General features: G+C 34.8%; 1 protein-coding gene across 3 annotated transcripts in view; it reads left to right on the top strand.

Moving 5' to 3' along the window:
* Nucleotides 1-21,729, top strand: part of Klp98A (kinesin-like protein 98A) — a 289,085-nt gene that overhangs the window by 122,801 nt on the left and 144,555 nt on the right. For all 3 annotated transcript variants that reach the window (XM_081730769.1, XM_081730768.1, XM_081730767.1), the window contains exons 3-4: nucleotides 3,642-3,749; nucleotides 7,353-7,469. In XM_081730769.1, the coding sequence (XP_081586895.1) occupies nucleotides 3,642-3,749; nucleotides 7,353-7,469 (225 nt within the window). The remainder of the gene's footprint in view (nucleotides 1-3,641; nucleotides 3,750-7,352; nucleotides 7,470-21,729) is intronic.

Here is a 21,729-nt window from a genome sequence, read left to right as displayed (position 1 = left end):
CGGGAATTTTGTACGGATCCAATGAGCTACGGAATAAGACACACAAGTCATTTACTATATATATGGTAATAACCCTAAGCTTCACGCTGTGAAAGAACGTTGTGTCACTTTTTTTTTTTTTAAAGAAGAAATTCAAACCTTATAAATCGTTATGACAAGTGCCTCAATTTGAATGGTGAATATGTTGAAAAGTAATGTAATGAGATATTTTTCCCATGTGTATAATAAACATTTTGTATCTGCGAGTGTATGCCATTGATATCAAACGGCAGTCCTTTTCCGAATTGACCTCATAGTATTTAGTACATTGATCTTAATTTCAATGTGATTGATTATTCAAGCGACTCTCCGAAACCAGGACTGAAAGTCAAATTTATCTTGACATAAATTTGATTTCTCCAGCCATACAAACAAATGGCACAACCGAACAGTGGCGTAACTAAAAGCTTGGGGCTCTCCCGCAGACAGCGTGGAGTGGGACCCCTTCTCTACGTCCCACTTCACAATTTTGAGCTCCCTGATGGTGTGGGGCCCCCACAATGCAGGGTCCGCGGGGCCCTTATTTACGCCCCTGCAACCGAGTACTGGAACTACGATAAGCGCATTAATTAGATTAATAATGCTGTTAGTTATAATGTAGATAGATATAGATATAATATATTTAAAACAAAACATTTTGCTTGATTTTTCATTTCCGAAGTTTAGAATTTTGCAGTATTAGGTTCTCAATGAATAACTGCAAATTAGAACATTAACTTTTAGCATAGAAATGAACTATGACTATTCATTTCTATGAACTAGGAACTATGAAAAGCTCTTCAAGCGTTGTGAGATAAAGTTGTAAAATAACCATCAGCAGTGTTTTGTCTAATTTTGTTAATTTTGAGGAGAATCTAACACTCTAGAGGATATTCATGACTTTTTAACTTTTGTTGCAGGTATTTTCAAAAATCTTTGGAGGAATTCTACAACTTTGAGGGGGGGGGGGCGTTTAGAAGACACTGCACTGTACTATATTTTCAAATTACGTAGGCTATAAGCAATGGCAATAGATTTTTATTCATAAGTTATTTTATACTAGATGGAAAATTAATCTAACAACTCTGTTTAATTTGAATTATCTGTATTATCTGGGGAATCAAAAATATTATATAAAATCATGATAACTATTATTTGCAAGCGTTGTCAGTCAATCCAATGCTTGATAAAGATCGTTCAACATTTCTCCAGAACATTCCCCCTTGGGTAACCCTCTTTCAAATCATTCCTCAGTGCTTCTTAATTTCATCATACCATACGGTATCAGGGCCTCTTCTAGGTCACTTCTTATCATTTACACAGAAAATAACAGAACATATTATTGAGAGTGGTCAAAAGAGCAGGAAATATTTCAGACCAAACTAATGGAGAAAGTGGCCAGTGGACATCTTGACAGAGGATGAAATGTCAGTTGGATATAATGCTGGGTTTATAATTACAAGTACATTGCTATTTAATTGAATTTTACATTATAAAATTTCTAATTTATTGTATACGCACATTTACAAGATATATATATATATATATATATATATATATATATATATATATATATATATATAATGTTATTACATATAATCTTAGAAGTTCTAGGGAGAAGATTAACTCGACTAACATAATGAACATAATGGTTAACGCGGCGACTTTTAGTTCAAATATTTTAATACGATATTTTAAATTAAGATACAATTTATATAGAAGTAAAGTAAGTATGAAATAACTATAGAATAAATTCAAAATTCGAAATTTTAATTATGAAGTATTTATATACAATTTTGGAATTCGAAATTGATTATAATAACATGAGATAAGCACTAAAGCGCTTGATTGACAAACCAGAGTAAGAACTGAAAATAAAACAATATTGAATAGGTTTACAACAGGGGTGGCTAGGCTTTCTTAGGTTTGAGGGCTACTTCTCATTTCTGAAATCTCTAGTGATCCACTAATCAAAATATAGATTAATAATGAGGACGTGATGGACAGTAAAGAAGAAGTAAATACGAACAATAAAATTAATTAAATATTTTTTAAAAACCTAATTAATTAATTTTTATTTTCTCAGAAACGTTCATTTGTTATCAGAAACTAGAAAACAGTCCATCGAGACTGATTGATACAGATAGTGTGACACAGACCACCGCGGGCTACCTCTCACGATTGCCGGTAGGCTAGTAGAGACTATGGTTGATGTGTTGGCCATCTCTGGTCGGTTATAATGACTTGTTTCGAAGACATGAAAAGGGTTTCAGTCAAGGACGCGTCGCTTCTTATGTATGTGGTCCAGGTTTCAATTCCCGGTGCTAGTCGATTTTATCTCATTTTAAACTATGGATCTACCCTTGCTTTAGGCGAGGTTAAACTTCAGATATCAAAGCAAATCAAATTGAACCGATTAATTTGTTGTAGCTTTCGTAGTTTGGAAGGCTCCTCGCATTTCATGAAGAGAAACTGGGGAAAAGATATTTCTTTCCTTTTTGTCAACAGAACAAACCACTGGACGACAGGTATAAACAAATTCTTAACAAAACCTGTTTTTAACCAGATATTTCCCGCTTTCCTTCCAAGAAGCTGGCAGCCAAGAAGGGTTGGAAGCGGTGACCTATTCATTCCTTTGTTTCTCTACGGGGGGCTATACCTGGCTTGCATGCGATAAGTTGAACATGTCGAACTTATCGCATCGTATCATATGCAGGAGAGATATCATGAGATAAACTAATTTAGACATGATGATTTCTGAAATTTATCTCTACCCTTGATGATTTATCATAACGTCTAAACGGCCTCTTAGAACTGCTCTGACAGAAGAATGAAATGCTTTACCGGAGTAACTTCTCTACACCCTCATAAACAGTATAGGAAACCGTTGTGCGGTATGAACTATAGTTCTAGGGGGCCACACTACCTATTAACAAATGAACACTAGGTTCATCTGAATCCCTATGGTAACAGCTACACCACAGGTAACGGTTACACGTTTCAGTTCATATCGTGATTTTCGTATATTCGGTTAAGAGGCCTCATCCCGACGAAATTAAAATTCCGCTAATTTTACAGTAATTATGTGATGTCTTCAAATAAATAAAAGATAATCGAAATGTGGAACAAAAGCGCCCTAGACAATATCATTTTACATGAGATACCGTTGTTACGACTCATTTATTTGTTTTCGATTTCGAGCCATTTTGAAAATCGGCATTTATTTTCGCGTTTCTAAACGGCTGAAAACGGAAAGCCACAGGGCGACTTGTGATAACGGTACCTCACGCAAAATAATATTGTCTAGGGCGCTCTTGTTCCACATTTCAATTATCTTTTATCTATTTGAAGATATCACATAATTACTGTAAAATTAGCGGTATTTTAATTTCGCCGGGATGAGGCTTCTTAATGCTTCGGTACACTTTTGTATCCTGTCAAGCATCCCTGAAATATCAACGCTTGCATACATCTGTTAACATATATTTTCCGTTTGTCACTTTAGTTTTGAACATGTGTGTAATTAGTGTTATTTTCTGTTTGCTTTCTACTTAATGTATCAATTATTAGATCCCGCTCAATAGATTTGGAAACTAATTACTACTTTACTTTATTCTTTACAGATACAGACTAAGGAAGGAGATCTACGGGATAAATACAAGGATTTTACGTTTGATCATTCCTACTGGTCATTTAATCCAGCAGATACTCATTATGCTTCTCAAGAACTGGTTAGTTAATTTTGTACCTAAAATTTTACGTAAGGTTTCTCAAGATTTTCGTGTAATTGTACCCATCAGCTTTGCATTACAAATGTTATCGTCATTAATAAAGCTTTCTAAACTTAGCCGAAGTTATGAATTGTTTTGGAAGCGTAAGGAAAACTTTAAAGATTAATTGAGCATAAAGAAATGTAATGGATTCTGTAGTTATATTGTGGAAAGAAAAAGAAAGAAAGAAAAACACTTTCACTTCAGCGTCAATACAGGTTAGTTTTCGGCGAGTTTTATCCATGGTACTTTAAATGTTACTTGATGGATATGTATATTTTTTCAAGAGTCTCTTAAAACCTGAAAATTTTACCAGTGCCAGTATGTACAGTTTGGTAGTGAAATCTGACCATTCACCTCTCCTTTAAGGATCATATTCTCCTAATCTTATGTGTACAGATTTAACACGTTAGCTTATAGTAAATCTTAATTGACCAAATCAAATTCACATTTGTTTGATTTAATTCTATCCAAGTGTGCGCGTTTTTAATAAGGCTGTACATTCACCTACAAAAGTGAACTCCTATTTATCGAGGCAAGAGTATTGTAGCATAGCAGTAAATTTTGGAATATTAAATATGTATTTACCTTTTAAAAATGAACAAAGAGGAAAGAGAAATATAATAAAGGAAATGATTAGAAAATTATAAATAATAATAATAATAATAATAATAATAATAATAATAATAATAATAATAATAATAATAATAAGTAAACGACCCATTATATCAGAAAGCTATATAATATTCCGATCAAGCATCAGCTGCGTTAGTTGAAAGAATCTTAGTTTTTTTTTTTTCTTTATTGATTATGAAATGAAGGGCTCGGTGCAATAAGGAGCTAACCCTCAAAAAGTTGTTTTCGAGATATTAGCATTTGAAAGTTTGAAAAAATCCATAAATCAGAATTATTGTTGTAATGTTGTGAAATTACTCATACAATTGTGTACACATTAAATGGAAAGTGTGTTAAATTTGTCCTTGTGCAGTTCAATATTACTCATTGTTGGTTAGCTCCTTATTGCATCAGAATGTTGGGTGTGAGTTCTGTTGACATAATAATGCAAAAAGCAGACATAATAATGATAAATCAAACTTAAGTATGTAAGGAAAACAAAATAATTTATAAATTTAATGCATATGTAGTGTCATGCATTACAATGCTCTCAGCACAGACACCAATAATTGTATATTAATGCAGGTCACAAGTTATCTTAAACTCAACCGAGGCAGACCCTTCTTAAGTGTCAGTCGTCAAGTCCATCCAACATTTCTGCTCTCTTCTCTCCAGCTATTTATGTCGGAACAAGGTTGCAATAAAAATTATGGTATACTAGGAAGATCCAATCCAACAGGCACATTAGGTCAGAGTATTTCCGGACATCGATGGGAATTTCTTTCTGGTACTTGCATGGCAAATCACGTTGAGATTCACTTCTGGCAGAGGGCGGCCTCGTTTCATTAGGTTGCACGTAGTCCATACAGGTGCTTCCTTCTGGTACAAATAGCTCAAATGCAAGAGATGGGGAATAGCTGATTTCACCTTAAACATCTGAAAACTTGAGAGGCTCCTTGGTGTCTGTGGTTGTTTTCTTGGTAGCTGATGACATAAGTGATGTGAGATCCTTGAAGTCGGTTTGCTGCATACGTGTTACATGATTTTCTATTATAAATTTTCCAAACTAGGACGGCTGGGCTAGGGATTTGATCCTCAATGTAACAGAGGATTTATTCCTATTTTATATTATAACCTTTCTCAACGTATTTTACAACCTTTTTCAACTAATTTCATACCGTGAAGTCCCCTTTTATTGATCCTCTTGCCAGTGACCCCCGTAAGTAATTTCCGACAAAACAAGCTTTTTGATTAGTGCTACTTACCGCGTACACTTGTATATGTATGTAGCCTTCATTATGAGTTGTCTTTTGATACACAGCTTTTGCCTTATTTGTATTTTTCTTATATTTTAATATGAATGCATCTTCTCACCAACTTCATTCTTCTTATATCCAGTTGTTTTTTTAAACAATTCTTTATTAGTTAAAAATTTGGGTTAATATTCTTCTACTGTATTTGACGATAAGTACGGACATAAAAATATGTACATCAAAATAAGAAATTCATTTTAAAAAATTGTCCACTACGAAATCTTAATTACATTTATTTTTCTCACCTCCTTTCGCGAGCCCTGTAGGGGTCCTGATCCTCAGGTGGAGAAACCCTGCTATAGTATAGAATTATTCACCTCTTTGTTGCTCTACAAAATCGTCTACTTCTTCTCCTTCCCCCCTAGAAATCAAAATATAAGCGAGTGCCAATCTGCAAAGCGTATCCTATGAAACGCGGATGGGACCTTGTGAGGGTTACTTTTTTTGTTTGTTTAGTTCAAAGTCGCATGCACGGGGGTTGAGGGGTGATAATGTTGGCATGACGAAAGTGGGAGGAAACCGGAGAACCCAGAGAAAACTCATATATACGTGTTTGCCCACCACGAAGTCCACTTGGTGGAAGCTGGAATTGAATCAGGAATCGATTCACGAGACAGTTAAGCACTTTAGCACTGAGTCATCGCGGCCGCACAAGGAAATTCCATAGTTTTATGTTTTCAGTAGAATGTGAATACTTAAGTGGTATTTTAAGTATGAATGCGGCTTTAAATTTACGTACAAAACTTAATAAAACACACTGAACTTTTTTTTAAGAGGGGGTGGGTCACAACCGTGAAATCACATTACTTAAATAGGCAATTTCTAATTACATTGATAAATCCAGGACTGGCAACTACATTAAATTTCGTGTAATTTTCGAATCTGACATTTTCGTGTAATGTCATGTTCTCAATTCGCATCCATTTGAAATAAACGAAGAATATTTTCCACTCAAACACGTATGAATTACATTCGACTGCATCAGCTCGCATGTCAAAGAACAGTGGACAAATACGTGGAGTGACAGCTAAAACTGTAAACAAACAGTGTCACCGCATTGTAAAGACTAACAGTGGGGTATGTTGTACCCCTCCAGAACTTGCCTTCAAACCAAATACCCACATTTTTAACTTTAATAGAAAAGCGACAAATCAAAAACGATTCTTGTTGACGTATGGTGTTGAAAATGACCCTAAAAGCCAGAAGTATTGTGTGTTAAAATGTAGCAGGTTAAACCTCCATTTATAAGGAAGTAATTGTGCCATTTGTTCGCTCATGTTAACCTGTAGCAGTGCTAGTCTTCACTTGCTATCCTGAAAAGCTGATGATTTTGAGTTGTATCACTTTGCGATATACTATACATAACACGTTACTGTACGATACATTATACAGAGATCGCGTTTGTATTATATTTTCCTGTAGGTAATTAAAAGATAGATTTTATTAGAATAAATATCATGTATGAAATCGATTCTTACAATAATTTGTATCTGAGTAGATCAATGGGGAACACAGTTCGTAATTTCATGTAATAGATATATCGTAAATTTCATAAATTGCTAAAGTTAAGTTTGTACTTTTAAAATATGCTTTTAATGCTCAATAAATTAATATTTTTTTAATGTTTTTGTGACAGGTATTCGACGATTTGGGAACAGATGTTGTGGACAGTGCCTTTGAAGGATATAACGCATGCGTTTTTGCGTATGGACAGACTGGCAGCGGTAAAACATTTACTATGATGGGAACACCGGTAGGTTAATTGTTATTATTAATTTTCTTCTTTCAATTTTTTGCGTTGCTTTTGATCCTGGTAATTTTCTTTATACTCACATTTTGAACTTTTTTTTTTTTTTTTTTGTCATTTTCATCTCTCGTAATGTTTATATTTTTGCCTGACCGTATTGTACAATGTTCTACTTTTTCTGAGTCTTGTCCGTAACTCATGATTTAACAGTCCACAGAGTTCTTTCTAAAGATTTTTGCATTGCTTCTGTCCTTGTTTTTATTTCTTGCTTACGTATCATGTGGACTTGATGCTAAGGTGTGCATGTAGCCCTAAATCCGTATATCGAATTCTGTTCTATGATTCGTCATCATAGTCAGTTTTCAGGGGGCTGACCTGGGATATTACGCTAGACTTCCGAGATTTACCTCTGTCAGAAAACTGATAAAGCTTAGGATAAAACCATATATAACCTACGCTCCAAAATGAGAGTGAATAATTTTATATTTAAATTCTGAAATCTGCAAACACTATAAACACTGTATATTCTACTACACTTTTGATCCTATATTGTAGTCCTTTTTATTCATTTCTTCGGGAACACTTCTTTACCATATTCATTTCAAGAGGGACGAAGAAAATACTTTCGCATTCCTCCATTCATTCGCAATTGCTGGCAAGTGCACTTTTAATGTGCTGTGCGGCTTGCTAGGCAGAATGTTCCAATTTGAATTCGCAAAGAAAAATCACTGGCAATTATGTGTTCTTCATGGCGCAATTTCATACTGCCCTATTCAACTCCTCCTCCTGATTGTCTGGGTACCCCAGTCCGTGTGCTGGATATGTATAGAGTTCGTGACGTTAGATGTATTACTTTAGTCTATCCTTATATTGTGTTGTGGTTTTCAATCAAACGTAAAAACGCCAATTCATTTGCACCACCCTAGTACAAACTGATTCACCAATCTCCAAAAAGAGAAAATGTTTTGCCTGATACTAAAAAAAAGAAGATTCTGCATTGAAAATTCCAGAATAGACAAATATACGTTGGTTACAGCAACATTTCTGTCATTAAGAAGTGTTACTTACGGGACAACAATTATGACTTTTGAGCATTTTCAGGTTGATGCATAATTCCGTAGCGTTATTTCATAAGTTTATTAATAAAGTATATAAATTTAATAAACACACCATATACATATAAGAGAGAAGTTAATAATCAACAGTATATTTTCCTCCACTATCCACAGCAGTCTGCCAATGCTGGAGTAGTTTTTCGATTCCACGCCTGTAAAAGTTGGGTGTTTTTTAGGTAAAGAAGTCATCATACCATGTTCGGAGCGTATTTTCATCCAGAAATGAAATTCTTGAATGTTAGCAGATAGAGAGCGGAAAAGGTGAAAATCTTGATTGCAGAGATAAGGTAATAATAAGGTGGGTCAGAATGACATGTCAACCCAATTCCTGGTACTGTTTTTTTGTCGGGTTAGCAGAGTGCGTGCGGACGTTATCGTGCAGTAGCATTACTTCACGCAGTCTTGTTGGCCGTTTTTCTTAGGTTGCGTCCGCAAAATATCTCAGTTTTTGGCATTGATGGTTACACTTCGGGGAAGCAATTCGTAGCACAGCGCACGCTTGCTGTTCCAGTAGCTGCTGTAGATGCATGCTGCCCTTTGCATGAGGAGTTGCTCTTTTGTTTTGGCTCAGCCATTCACTTCTTTTTCATGTTTTAGCATAAAGTTACCATGTCTTGTCACCAGTAACAATATTGGATAGAAATGGTTGATGTTCACGAACAAATCGATGACGAGCAAGCAAAGATGCACATATGGTCACCCGTTAATCTTTGTGCTTTTGACAGAGCGTACGGCACCCATACACCCAATTTTTGAACCTTGCCCACTGAGTGCATGCATATATATCGCAGGATGGTGGAATGATCCAGCTCATCATATTTCCCAGTTTCCTAGTACACTAACGTGGATTAATGTGTTTGAACTGTTTTCATCAAACCACAAAGTTATTCATGAACGTGGAGTGTCACTAATGTCAATATACCCTCCTTAACAGAAGAAAATCATTTTCTTGCCGTGCTGTCTCCGATGAGGTTGTCCACCTACACGGCGCAAATGTTTCGGGCCGCCTCCCCTGCTTTCGCCCGTTTATTAAACTCAAAGAGAAGAATATGTTTGAAACGTTCAACTTTTTGTACCTGACATTCCATTTTATAGCGTCCATGGCTCCACTCACTATCTGCAAAAGTGAAAAATTCAATATGTAAAATCAAGCAGAACAATTGAACTTCAAAACAAAAATGGCAATCGATAAATAAACTCAAAGCAACTGGAGTACCAGCACGCGAAACAAACGGTACAAATTTATGTACCAAGCTAATACATTAGAATGACACAGATCTTTCTTTATTGGGTGGTGGAGTTCTAGAAATACAGAAGCCTACTTTCTGTTCAACGTTTTGCCTAATAGTGAAGATACTGGGATATGATACAAATTTAAACAAATGTTGGTAAAAGTGGACTGTCAGTTAGCAATATTACTGCATCTAATATACAAGCTTTCATTTCATATCGATTTCTGATCTAAAAAGAGCAACAAAACAAGAAACAAGGTACCCTACCAAAAGGTACGAAGATATTAAGAGTAAAGCATCAAAATGATTGTAATAAAGAAGACTGTGTAGAAGAAAAATATTTGGAATATTAGAAGAATACTTCTAAAATTTACCAACACAATAATAGCTGGGTTGGACTTTTTGTTTAAGTGAAACGCAGTAGGTTTAATATCTTTGTGTTCCTTGTTTGAAACTTTTGATGATGATCAACTGATAAAAGTCAGATATCAAAAATCTTTGTCAATTTAATCATAACATATATAAAGATTATTTGCGACCAGATATAAAATCCTTTAAATTCTAAGCAAGAAGTGTAAATAACAGTGGGTAATCATTAAAATTTATTTTAAGTTCAACTCTAGGTTATGATACACCTAAAAGCGCTTGTGTGAAAATATTAACTGTGACTGTGTATCAACGACTACTGTTGAAAAGTCTCAGCACAATCAGTCTTTTAACACTACTGAGAAATTGACTGAGAGACTCATAATTGGACTACTACATGAGGATTTCTGTTGAAGATGATGATGCTTCAAGTGAGAAATTTTAAGTTCCAATTCTTGTTTCGGAAACTGGAGTAAATCCAAATTATTAATAAACCTGGTCTTAAGATTATTCGATATCTAATATATACTGTTATAATAGAGAAAAGTTTGGCTTTAGTTTTTTTTTGGGGGGGGGAGGAGATTTGAAGCCCCGTAGACCTTTGTAAATATGCCCCTGATTAATTCCGATCATTCCCTTCTACGCACCCGAAAATACTCTCGAGAAAGAATTTTCTGAAAGAAACCCGGATCATAGTTATATTCCTAACTGTGACTTAGAAACTGCCTAACATCTCATAGCCTACTTTTCGCCTATTATTTTTTTATTTTCAACTGAATATCCATTCCAGCCACCAAATTGTGATCTGAGTAAGTACCTTCTCTTTATGGAGAATTTTTATGTTCTGTAAACTATTTCAAATCTCTCTGTATCGTGGCAAAATCTATTTGATATTTCTATCCATCTACTGGGGATTTCTGTGTACAGTCACGAAAGAAAGTATTCTTCAGTTGACAAAATTCTTTTCTTAATAACTCAACAATAAATTAACCTATTACAGTACTGATTTTGGCAAGTTACCAAATTATAACGATCCTATGAATAACAACAAAAAGATTCAAATTAATTCATTTGTTCCCGAGTTATTGGCAAAAGAAAATTTGTCAACTGTCAAATACTTTCTTTTCCGTGTGTACTTATCAGTTTCTGTCTTTTCATATTCACTTTTTTCTAATATCTGCGTATCTACTTTACTTTTTTCCTTGCCTTCTCCCACAGTAGTGTATTAAAATCAGGTATGCATACTCTGGAGTTTCTTCTACGTATAGTTTCCAGTTTTTCATAACTTCGTTCCATCTCATCTGTCATATGCGCAGTAATCAAAGCATGTGTGTAGAGGCACGAGTTTTCGCAATGCGCGATAAAACGAAATGCGTCAGAATTAAGTAATTTTCAGTTTCTTGACGTTTTATGATGTTCTCTGTGTATTTTCATTGGTTGCCGTTGCGCGATAAAACGCGAAATTGGCAGTTTTGCGCGAAATTTCTAACAATACGCGAAACTTTAAAAATATTTCATTAATTCACACCAGTTTTCCGCTGACGGAACGGTAGAACTGGCATGAACTGTGCATTTTGGGTGATTTGGACACGGCTATAGAGAACATGTTTCGCGTTAGCTATCACCAGCGGCGTATTTAGAATTTTGTTTTTCGGGGGGGGGGGGGTCTATGCTCAACACGCGAATAAGCACTTATATATTTCCTTTTGGGTGCCGACAAATTTTAATGAAGTTGTGCATGTAACAAATTTATTTCGGAGGGGGGTCTTTAGCCCGATAGCCCTCCCTAAGTACACCACTGGTTATCTCCATCGTAGCTGGATGGGGTGGAGCCTTTTAATTAGCTAGCCAATGGCATGGACTGGTGATAAGTGACAAACGTACAACAATGAAGGAGGAAAATGTGGAAACATGTAACATGCTTATATTTAATGTTTAAATGTAACTTGTGCCTATGTGTTTTCAGAAGACAGCAAAACTTTCCTTGATTTTCCTTCAGTTTGATTAAAAAAATATATATAAAATTTTCTATAAGTGAAATTTACAATGTCAAGTAAAATATTCAGTGTATTTTGTTTTTAGGTAATTAATCTGCTGTGGATTCAATTGAGACACATTTTTTAATTGCCGTATTTTGTTTATTTGCATATGAAAAGTCTCAGTTTTTGTATGATGACACAATAGACATTCTACAATCATATGAAATCAGTTAATGACAGAAAGAAGACCCTGATTAGCAGCCGCTCTGACTTTTGGATCCACATTCCCCATTAGCTGTTCGAAGTAGTTTGCACTGAATTGACATTATTTTTCGGGCTCGTTTTCCCAAACATATATAGACCCTATATATCTGTTTTTTGTGGGTATATGGTGGCTGGTATATTTTTGCTTTCGAGTGAGCTCAGAATTCCTCAATAGGACGGATTTGTTGCACTTTTGGTGTAGTGCGTTCTTTGTGCAAAAACTGCAGTCCTCCCCCCCCCCCCCCGGGTCCAGCAGCTGCTGTATCCCTATTGCATAGTGAGAAGCTAAATAAGGTCAAAAAATGTAATCACCATTCGAATAATTTTCTTTGATAAATGGGATAAGTCTCTTTTAAATACACGCATTTTGATATATATTTTGATTAATTGCACTCATTGATTGCTTATGAAAATATGACCGAGAATGACGTTTCCTGCTTATTGCCATCCACAAAGTACATGTTTCCACTAAAATCATACTCGTTGATATCATCCTTTATGACGTCCCTATCATCATTAGAGGCACGAAACTCGTCCCTGGCAATTTTGTTTAGAATGATTTTTTGTTTGTTTCTCACCTGCATATGGAGCATTCATTTTTGTCTTCCTTAATCCCTAGTTCCAGTAGCCACTTCCTCATAACATAACATCACAACACACTTTTAATTCACGTGCAGTACTTGAAATGGTAAATTCTTCGCTAGCGTCCACCAGTGACACAATCTTCTGTTTGATTTTTTTCGTCATAATCATTTTCCCCCTTCCCTTTTCTTGTATTCATTCAAATTGTATCTTTGGACCTTTCTAATGTTTTGTACACAATTGCACGACTCAGTCCTTCTTTTTGAAAGTGCTTTAGGACTTCAACGTCAGTGTGTCCCCGTATTCCTCAGCACGAAATCTCGAACATGACTCCGATTGAATTCCACTTTTGACGGCTGCATGTTTTCCGCTGACTGTTTCCTCAGATGATACTGCCTATAATTGCATAACAGAGGGTGTAATGTATGAAACAGTCCAAACAGCAGTCTACTCGGATGTGTGTGTCATAAATAATATGCCTTCAAAATAGTGTCTTATTGGAATCCACAGCTGGTTAATAGTTTATTTCTGTAGCGATCTATAAATAAAAGAAACAATTTTAAAAATATCAGGAAACATCTTATCCACAAGAGCTACAAAATGCGAAACTTTATTTGATAAATGTGATAAAATGCGAAATATGAAAAACGAAACACAAAATTTTCAAATTCTTAGTGCAAAAAACTCGTGCGCCTACATATGTGTGAGTACGTCGAAATTTTCCCCCTTTTCTTTGAGTTTGACCATCATTTCCTCCTCTTTCAATCGCTTTTCTGGAATTACTCCAATAGCATTATGTTCACCTTGCTCATTACTTAATTAAAATATTCTTTATTTCCACCTAATAGTTCTCCACTTCTTTCCTACCTGACTTTATACACCTCTCACCAGCTCTTAATTACTCCATTTCATGTCTTCTTTCCAAATTTTGTAATTTCCTTCCTTAACTTGATAAACACTTTCCATGTTTTCTCTTAACCTTGCCTTCGTGTGTCTAAACACAATTGTTTCACTGGTATGGTTTCGTTCAATAGTCTCCCAAGATACCTCCGTTCAGAAGTAGATCGAAATTGATTGATATTTTAACACCGGAATATTTTGCCTTGTAAACAGCCATTTATGTTATTTTTACACTTTCCGTTTGTGGCAAACTAGGCAATGCAAGTCTAAAAGTAGAAGAACGTGAGAGCTCTTTTAAGCCATTTTTCTTTAGTATATAATGTTATCATATTCTTTTTCTTCAATCAATCGAATTTTCAAACATTTACTCTAGAGGCAAATGTGCTACCACTGAGACAGTGTAGCCGTGAATTCAGTTCACAGCACCGTAATTTCTGAATATGTACTCAGTTTGTGCATTAGCGTAAAAGTTATTCTTCCCATGTGGAAAGAAGTTGATCTATAAATTGGAAAGAAAAATGCGATTGTGTTAGCTTGTATTCTGGACTTTTTTTATTTATATTTATTCCAATTATAGATTTACCGATATATATAAAACGTCTGTAATTTGTATGTTGAATCATAAAACGTTTTTTGAGGTTATTTTTCTAATCGAAAGTAAAGGCACACATGGATATTGACGTATTACATTTCTGTATGTTTTAGAAGTGAATCGAAACACTATTGTGTACTCAAACCGAGAGTTATTCTGTTGTAAATATATATATATCGCAATGGATATGCTTCAGTCGGCTTACAGAATTGTTTTGTTTCTGAGTTAGGAGGTTAGATAACAAATGTCCGTACGTTTGTTCTTTGATATATTATACAGGAAATGACATCAAACCTGCAGCATCAGTGAATAAACCGTTGTAGTCAAGTAGATTAAAGAAAAAGGAACATGAGTTTTAAAGATTCATCCTAATTTATTGCTGTTTTACTCACATGCTTCTAAATCTATTTATATAAAGTGTACATTATATAACTACTTAGTGATCACTTAAATCCGTTGTTAGTGATCTTGTTTTTCCCTTTTTTTTTATTACTGTATATAAAGTCATACAATTGCGCGAAGGACAGTTGATCAATTCGTGTTTACCACTGAACACAAAATTCTGATGTACGTCATATTTGTTTGCATCACCAGTTTCAGCAGAAATAGATCATCATTATTTAATTAATCTATTCCTAAAGCAGCTCCCACTTTTTATAGTACACAGTCGTAAAAGGTGTTCTATCGAAAGCGAAAAGGTATTGTCAAGTCAGCTATTATATATATTCTGAGCTAGTTTATTTTCAAATTCGTCTATACAGATCCGAAACTGGGATACAATGACATGTATTCTGGAGGTATAGTATATACATCTTTCACGTTCACATGGAATTTCATACACTCGTTGACACTTCAAAGTGCATTAACTCAAGTGCATCGTTTCAGTTGTTCTTCCAATTAATCTCAAGTTCCCAAGATTTCCTTACTTCCGTGACAATCTTGTTGCTATAGTAGAAACTGTGATATTTTCTCGGCAGGAAAGGTAATCATAAATCATTATTTGAAAAATACAAGTGATAGTGTAATATCTTGAGTAGGTGTGATAAAATACTGAGTGACCCCGATGGCAAAACTTTCTTTGTCTTTCTGCGATGAGCTTTTGTAAGTCAAGAGTTTTCTGCAGGAATTCTGCAATTTTCTGCAGAAGAAACACTTGTTATTCTTAAAAATACGCTTTACCCGAGTAAAAACAGTTCAAACTATATTTATGCGAGAAGTCCGTCCATTTAAGACATCTACACATAGCAGGTATATTTACATACTTTTCTGTTGGCTCTTTCTCCTCTGGCAATTTTTCAGCACAGGGGCGGCAGATTTTCTGCGATCACATCGCAGATCGCGGCATGTTCTGTTTTGAGGTGAGTGACTAAACTTCAGTCGCCGAGCGAATGTAGCAGGCACTAACTAAGTAGTCTTCTAGGCGTACAATCCTGAATCAAATTCCCTTTGCATCATCGTGACTACTTGTAATGATTCAATGGTTTTGTGTCATACTAGCCGAATGTCAGACCTTTATTGCATTTACTACATAGACTATCCCTGAAAATCCTTATTATAGACGACAGACATGTCAGTGAGTCACGCTGATTTTTAATATTAACAATGACGCTAATAGGTGTCACTAGCTGCACTACCTGACGCCAGTAGATGTCGCTAACATGCAGATGTAAAATTACGTGATGATTTAATTGTAACTTAAAAATTGCATTGTACCAATTTAATTACTTCAAAATAAGCCAAGGGCCGTAACCATATTTAGATTTGAGCGTTAATATTTGTGTAGTTCGACAGTAATAACTTATACTGTAACTATTTAATTGCAACTTAAACTGTAACCTTTCAATTTAATTATTTAAAAATGGATATTAATTATACTGAGCAAGGCCGTGTTTTGCCCTTCTTCATTAAGACAAGGGCGCAACCATACGAGGCCTGTCGAAAAAGTATCCGACTTTAGTTTTTGAGAAAACTATATGACATAGATTCGCCAAATTTTGCGTCATAGAAGAGGGGTCCATGATGCCTTGAGTCTGCAGATGGCGTTACTGTCATTATCATCTGCTGTTGTGGAGGAGTGATTACGTTGAGTGCTCTTCTGTGGTCTCGGCGTGGCTTAAATGGTAACGATATGGGTGTACGAATAAGACGCGAGAACGTAGTTACACCAGACTCCATGGATACATTCGACCTCGTCACGACCTGACAAAGCTCGCAAAGACTCAGAGAAGATTGCCAGGTGCGTAGCAAAATCAAACCAATGTTGATTGTGTTCTTCAATTGCCGTGGCAATGTAGTCATGAGTACGTCGAGGAAGGATGTACATGTACAAAGGACTTGTCCTCAACTGTGGACTGCAAAGCGCCGAAGACTGCACCTGGATATTTTTAAAAAATAATTTATTTGTATTGGCCTGTGGCCCATAATATGATTCTACCTTTAGGAACACTTACGGATACAAGCGAATATGAATAGGTACACTAATAGATTCATAACAAATGTTTCTTTCTTTTTCCTCGTGATAGGATAGAATCCATTGTTGTTCTCAGTCTCTTTTGCATCTTCTTCCTGCAAGTGGGAGAATGACGAGAAATTTCGCAAGAGCTGATAGTTTCTGTTTGTCGGTTGTATTTAGAATTTTGTTTAATTCCAAGTTTTTGTCATGAACTCTATCCCCTCCCCATTCTCTATTGCGTTCTTCCTGTAGCACGTTAACCTTAAAATAGAATATGTATTTCATTTTCGATTTCTTCACATAGTCTACATAAATAATTTCTGGTTTCATCTTTCGGGCTTTTCCACTTCTACATTCCCATGCGAAATGTTGTTATGGCATGTCTTTATTCCCTCTCTAATTTAAGATATTTTTCTACCCTGTCATTTGTTTTAATTTTTACGTATATTTACAAAGATCATTTAGTTTCGTAATCGGTCGACAAATTTTCAGTTAGATCTGCTATTACTTTTTGTTTAATTGCTTCATAGGCCTATATGTCTTTTGCTTTCGTGTTTCTATTTTCCAGTTAGTCGACCATATTTTCCTCTTACAGGGGTCTTAATACTCTCATTATTCACGAATTACTATTTCTCTCTCTCTCTCATTTGATAATGAAAACATCGTTTTTGAATCCCCCTCTCGTTTTCTGTTTCGCACAGGTTTAGCCAATCGTTTAGTACCCGTATTTTTATGACTGAGTAGGACTGCACTATTAGTTGTCGATTGTAGTACCTCTAATATTAGTTTTATGAACTTCGTTCCTGCTGTATCAGTTACGTCATCATCACGGTTTATACCCCAGGCTGTACAGCTGTACAGAAGTGTGGACTGCATGTATTAAATGTACGCGTGGCTATTTTTAGCGGAATGTTGTTGGGTCTGTTCAAGGTTTTCCGTGTTGTGAAAATGCTTTTTTCTAATACCTGCCGCCCCCTCTGGTGGTCGACCTAAGTTCCATTATATGATATTCATTTCTAGGTATTTAAAAGTTTCAACTCCTTTTCAGCATGGCATAAGATTTCGATGTTTTGTCAAGCTCCTTACTTTCCGAGCATAGCCTCGTGAGACTTTAGTCCGTTCGCAAAAGTAAAACGTACCAGATAGAAACTCGTTTTTGCACCCAAGAGATTTAATCCAGCGGGACAGCTGCTGTCGTAGACTTCCCGCTGAGGAGTTTCAGAGCTCTTTCAAGCATGGAAAGACCACCAAACTCGGTGGTGTGGAAGCAGGAGGGAGCTAGTTAGAAGGAGATTAGGACGACGAAAATGCTAGGTAAGTGTATTGGTTTTCCGGGACAGTGGTCAGATACTTTTCCGACAGACCTCGTATTTAGATTTGATAATTTTTGTGTAACCGTGGAGGGGGAAAAAGAAAGAGAAAAAAACCTTAAGATTCCAATAAATTTGGCGAGCTTTGCATATTTTCATGTGAAGCTAATAGTTGATGTGAAAAATATTTTTTTTTTTTTTTTTTTAGCTTTTTCTACATTTAATATATATCTGTGTATTTTTCTTTCTTTTTATTTTTGCATGTTTTATTCATTTCAAAAATATGTAACTGACCTTTTGGCGTTTAGTCACGGTTATGAACTCATAACAACGATATAACATGCACACATGCATGCATTTACATGCGGAAATGTACCTTATTGTGTCTATTATGCGACATCCTGAATATGAGTTAAATTACATTATTTATGAAGACTAGACGATTGTTAAAAACGAATAATTGAGAAAAACAAGTTATTTAAGTTGAAGTAAGTAATACATAATGTACGAAATAACCCATTTTCAGAAAAATGGAAGTAAAAGTATATTTTGGTAGTACAATCAGAGTATAGTGGCCCAGTGGTGAATCGCTCACTTTTGGTAGGGAAGTTTCTTCATGTTTCAGGTCACTTAAGCTTGTAGACTTCTTCCGGGGTTTCCTGTTTCTGTCCCAAAGTATACATTCCACTAATTCTCTCATCATCCACTGTGTTTATTACCCATCTCCTGTAGCCTACTGGTCATAAACTTGCTACACTGAACTAAACATTTAATTCCATGTAAATAGAGAAAACTACCCTTTCATTCAAAATAGGGTGTTAAGTTTATGCTGGAGAGCTTATATATGTATAGATGACTATTTCTACTAGATTGTATATGGTTGTAGTATCTTACTGTCTTAAATGGTAGGAATGGTATTTATTAAGAAACATTTGACCAATAAAAGTAATAACATTGAAATCTAATTGAAGTTATCTCCTTGTGACTAAATAGTTACCACTTTTGCCTTTGATGAAAGACTCGGATTCGATTCTTGATCTTCACACAAATGCATATGTTAGAATTAACATGTCACATAGATTTGATGCGGAAAACGGACGAAATTTCAGACAAACTAAAAATTAGATAATACTTGAAGTCTACCTGGTATGTGTTTGGTAATATAAAGACAGTCGAGTATCGAACTCGAGTCTTCGGTGTTACAAGGTTAGCATATATTTTCCGTATCTTTTGTGTTAGTAGATTAGCATGTAGTTCAGCTTGGTCGGTTGAAGTAAAACATTATATGCTTAGTGAATTGTTATTGAATGCTTTAGATCATCTAATTCTTTCCTACATAATTAAAACAAAAGTATTAAGCAGTTTAATTAAAGAGTATGAGTATGAGAGCATTACCTATCTTGTGTAAGGCTATTGGAAAATAATACTATACTAATGTAGTGTTTATCCTAACAGTCATCATAATTTTGTATTTAGTCTCTGTTAGTGACAATTTTTCTTGTGTCGTGTAGTATTTTTGTGTGCTATAAATTATTCAAGGTTTCGAAAGTTGAATTGTTTAAAAATAATGGCGTAATACTGTATTCACAATAGTCGGTAGAGAATAACGAAGCTTTTGGATGACATTTGTAAGGACAAAAGCTATTATATGAAAATACCATAACCTTATCCATTTTGATTGTATAGTAATGAATGTATGAGATAGCTTGATAAATTTTTATTCGTGAGAAACATCTTTGAAAGTGTAGAAAAGTTGAAAAAGTAAAATTGCTTGAAAAAAAATGTATGTAACAATAGTGGTAAGTTGTAATATATTCGACGTAATATTATATGAAGCATTTCGAGAGGTTTTCCCTTGCATTTTAAATAAAAATCTAACATCATATAGAAAATTGTACCCGCATTATAATACGTTATTTAGAATTTAAACACTTTATTTCGGATACAGCAATTTTTCCTACAGTACACAATCTTTATTTTTTCAGATATTAACATGATTGCACTTTGACATTAATTGCTTAAATGTTTCGTTTCTTATTTGGACCAAGATTTCTAAATATGTCGTACTTGATACTTTGTGCTGATGATAATATTTTATGTTTGAAGCTTACTATATTCGACATTATTTAAACTACAATTGTCATTAAATTCAACCAAATAACATTCAGCTGTACACGAAAAGAAACTCCAAAATAGAACTGCTAACCATCTAACCTACAAATATAAAACAGTTAAAAGACTTAAAGGATCCATCAACATGACAATGTAAGTTAGTGAATTAATAGGTATAGCCCAACCACAGTGATTTGATCACTGGATCAATTAGAATATGTTTCTGGGTACAATAGTGGTGTAATCAATATTCACATCTCTAGATCCACGATATAAGTAGAAAACAAATCGCAAAGCAACTCTCAACTTCTAGTAAAAATCTACAGTGCAGCATACAAGAGTTCCGTTGTAGATACTAGCTGCCAAATATAAGCTCCATAAAATAATTTTCAGAAGATAATGGAAATCTTTAAGACTGTGTTTCTCATTTTCAAATTATTTTTGGCTAGACCACTATTGCACCTAGGTTTCCAGTTATAACTAAACATAGTCAAACGCGGAAGGCAGTAACTAGGAATTTCTCGACCAACTGTTGTAAGTAGATTTCAGTACAGTGTTATGTTAGTTTATAACAGCTTTCCAGCTGGGTGTCACACAGGGTTGTCAACCGTCCCGATTCTGTCGGGACTGTACTGAATTTTTTTAAAATTATTTGTTCCGTGTCCCAACTGAATACTTGCCGGGACGCATTTTGTCCCGATTTATTGATTTTTAAAGTTAATTAATACTTTGCTGGACTTTTTTTTTTTTTTATACAAAGGAATAACTCATTCTTTTAAAAGCACAGTTTTATGTAGAATTAATTTAACAAATTTGTGTTTTGACTTATGAAAAAATAGATGCTCGTCTTTAATTTATAGTTATTCCATTGTTTTGAGTTAATAATCCAGCCGATTACGATGACAGTATAGTTCATGCAGCGATGAAAATATTGCTTTGTGCAAACACTAGCGCTTACTTCAGCGGTAGCCGCCACGCTAACTATAACTCATTTGTGATAAAAACCAAACATTCTATAGTTTTTTTAAAAAACATTGTTTAAGTTAAATAAATCACAATTGTTTTGGTTTGAATTTGTTGTATGATGATAGCCAAAGAATAAGACTTTATTTTAGTAATACTTTTTGTCAGTAATTCCTTAACGATGTTATGCACTCATTTGTGATTAAAAAAAAAAAATCTATATAATTTTCTCTCTAAACTTTTTTTTTTTTAATATTAAATAAATAGCAGTTGTTTTGGTTTGAATTTGTTGCATATAATCTATTGCTTATACCTTTAAAAAGCAGCAGTGATGAGCAGTGGGTGGAAGAATTAAAAAAAAAAAAAAAAAAAATAAGGTGCTGCATTCATTCAGATTCG

Source organism: Thermobia domestica, chromosome 11 (genome assembly GCF_964235325.1).
Source record: "Thermobia domestica chromosome 11, izTheDome1.hap1.1, whole genome shotgun sequence".
Taxonomy (NCBI): Eukaryota; Metazoa; Arthropoda; class Insecta; order Zygentoma; family Lepismatidae; genus Thermobia; species Thermobia domestica.
The sequence above is the reverse complement of the archived record's forward strand: the minus strand, read 5'-3'. Positions and strand labels throughout refer to the sequence as shown.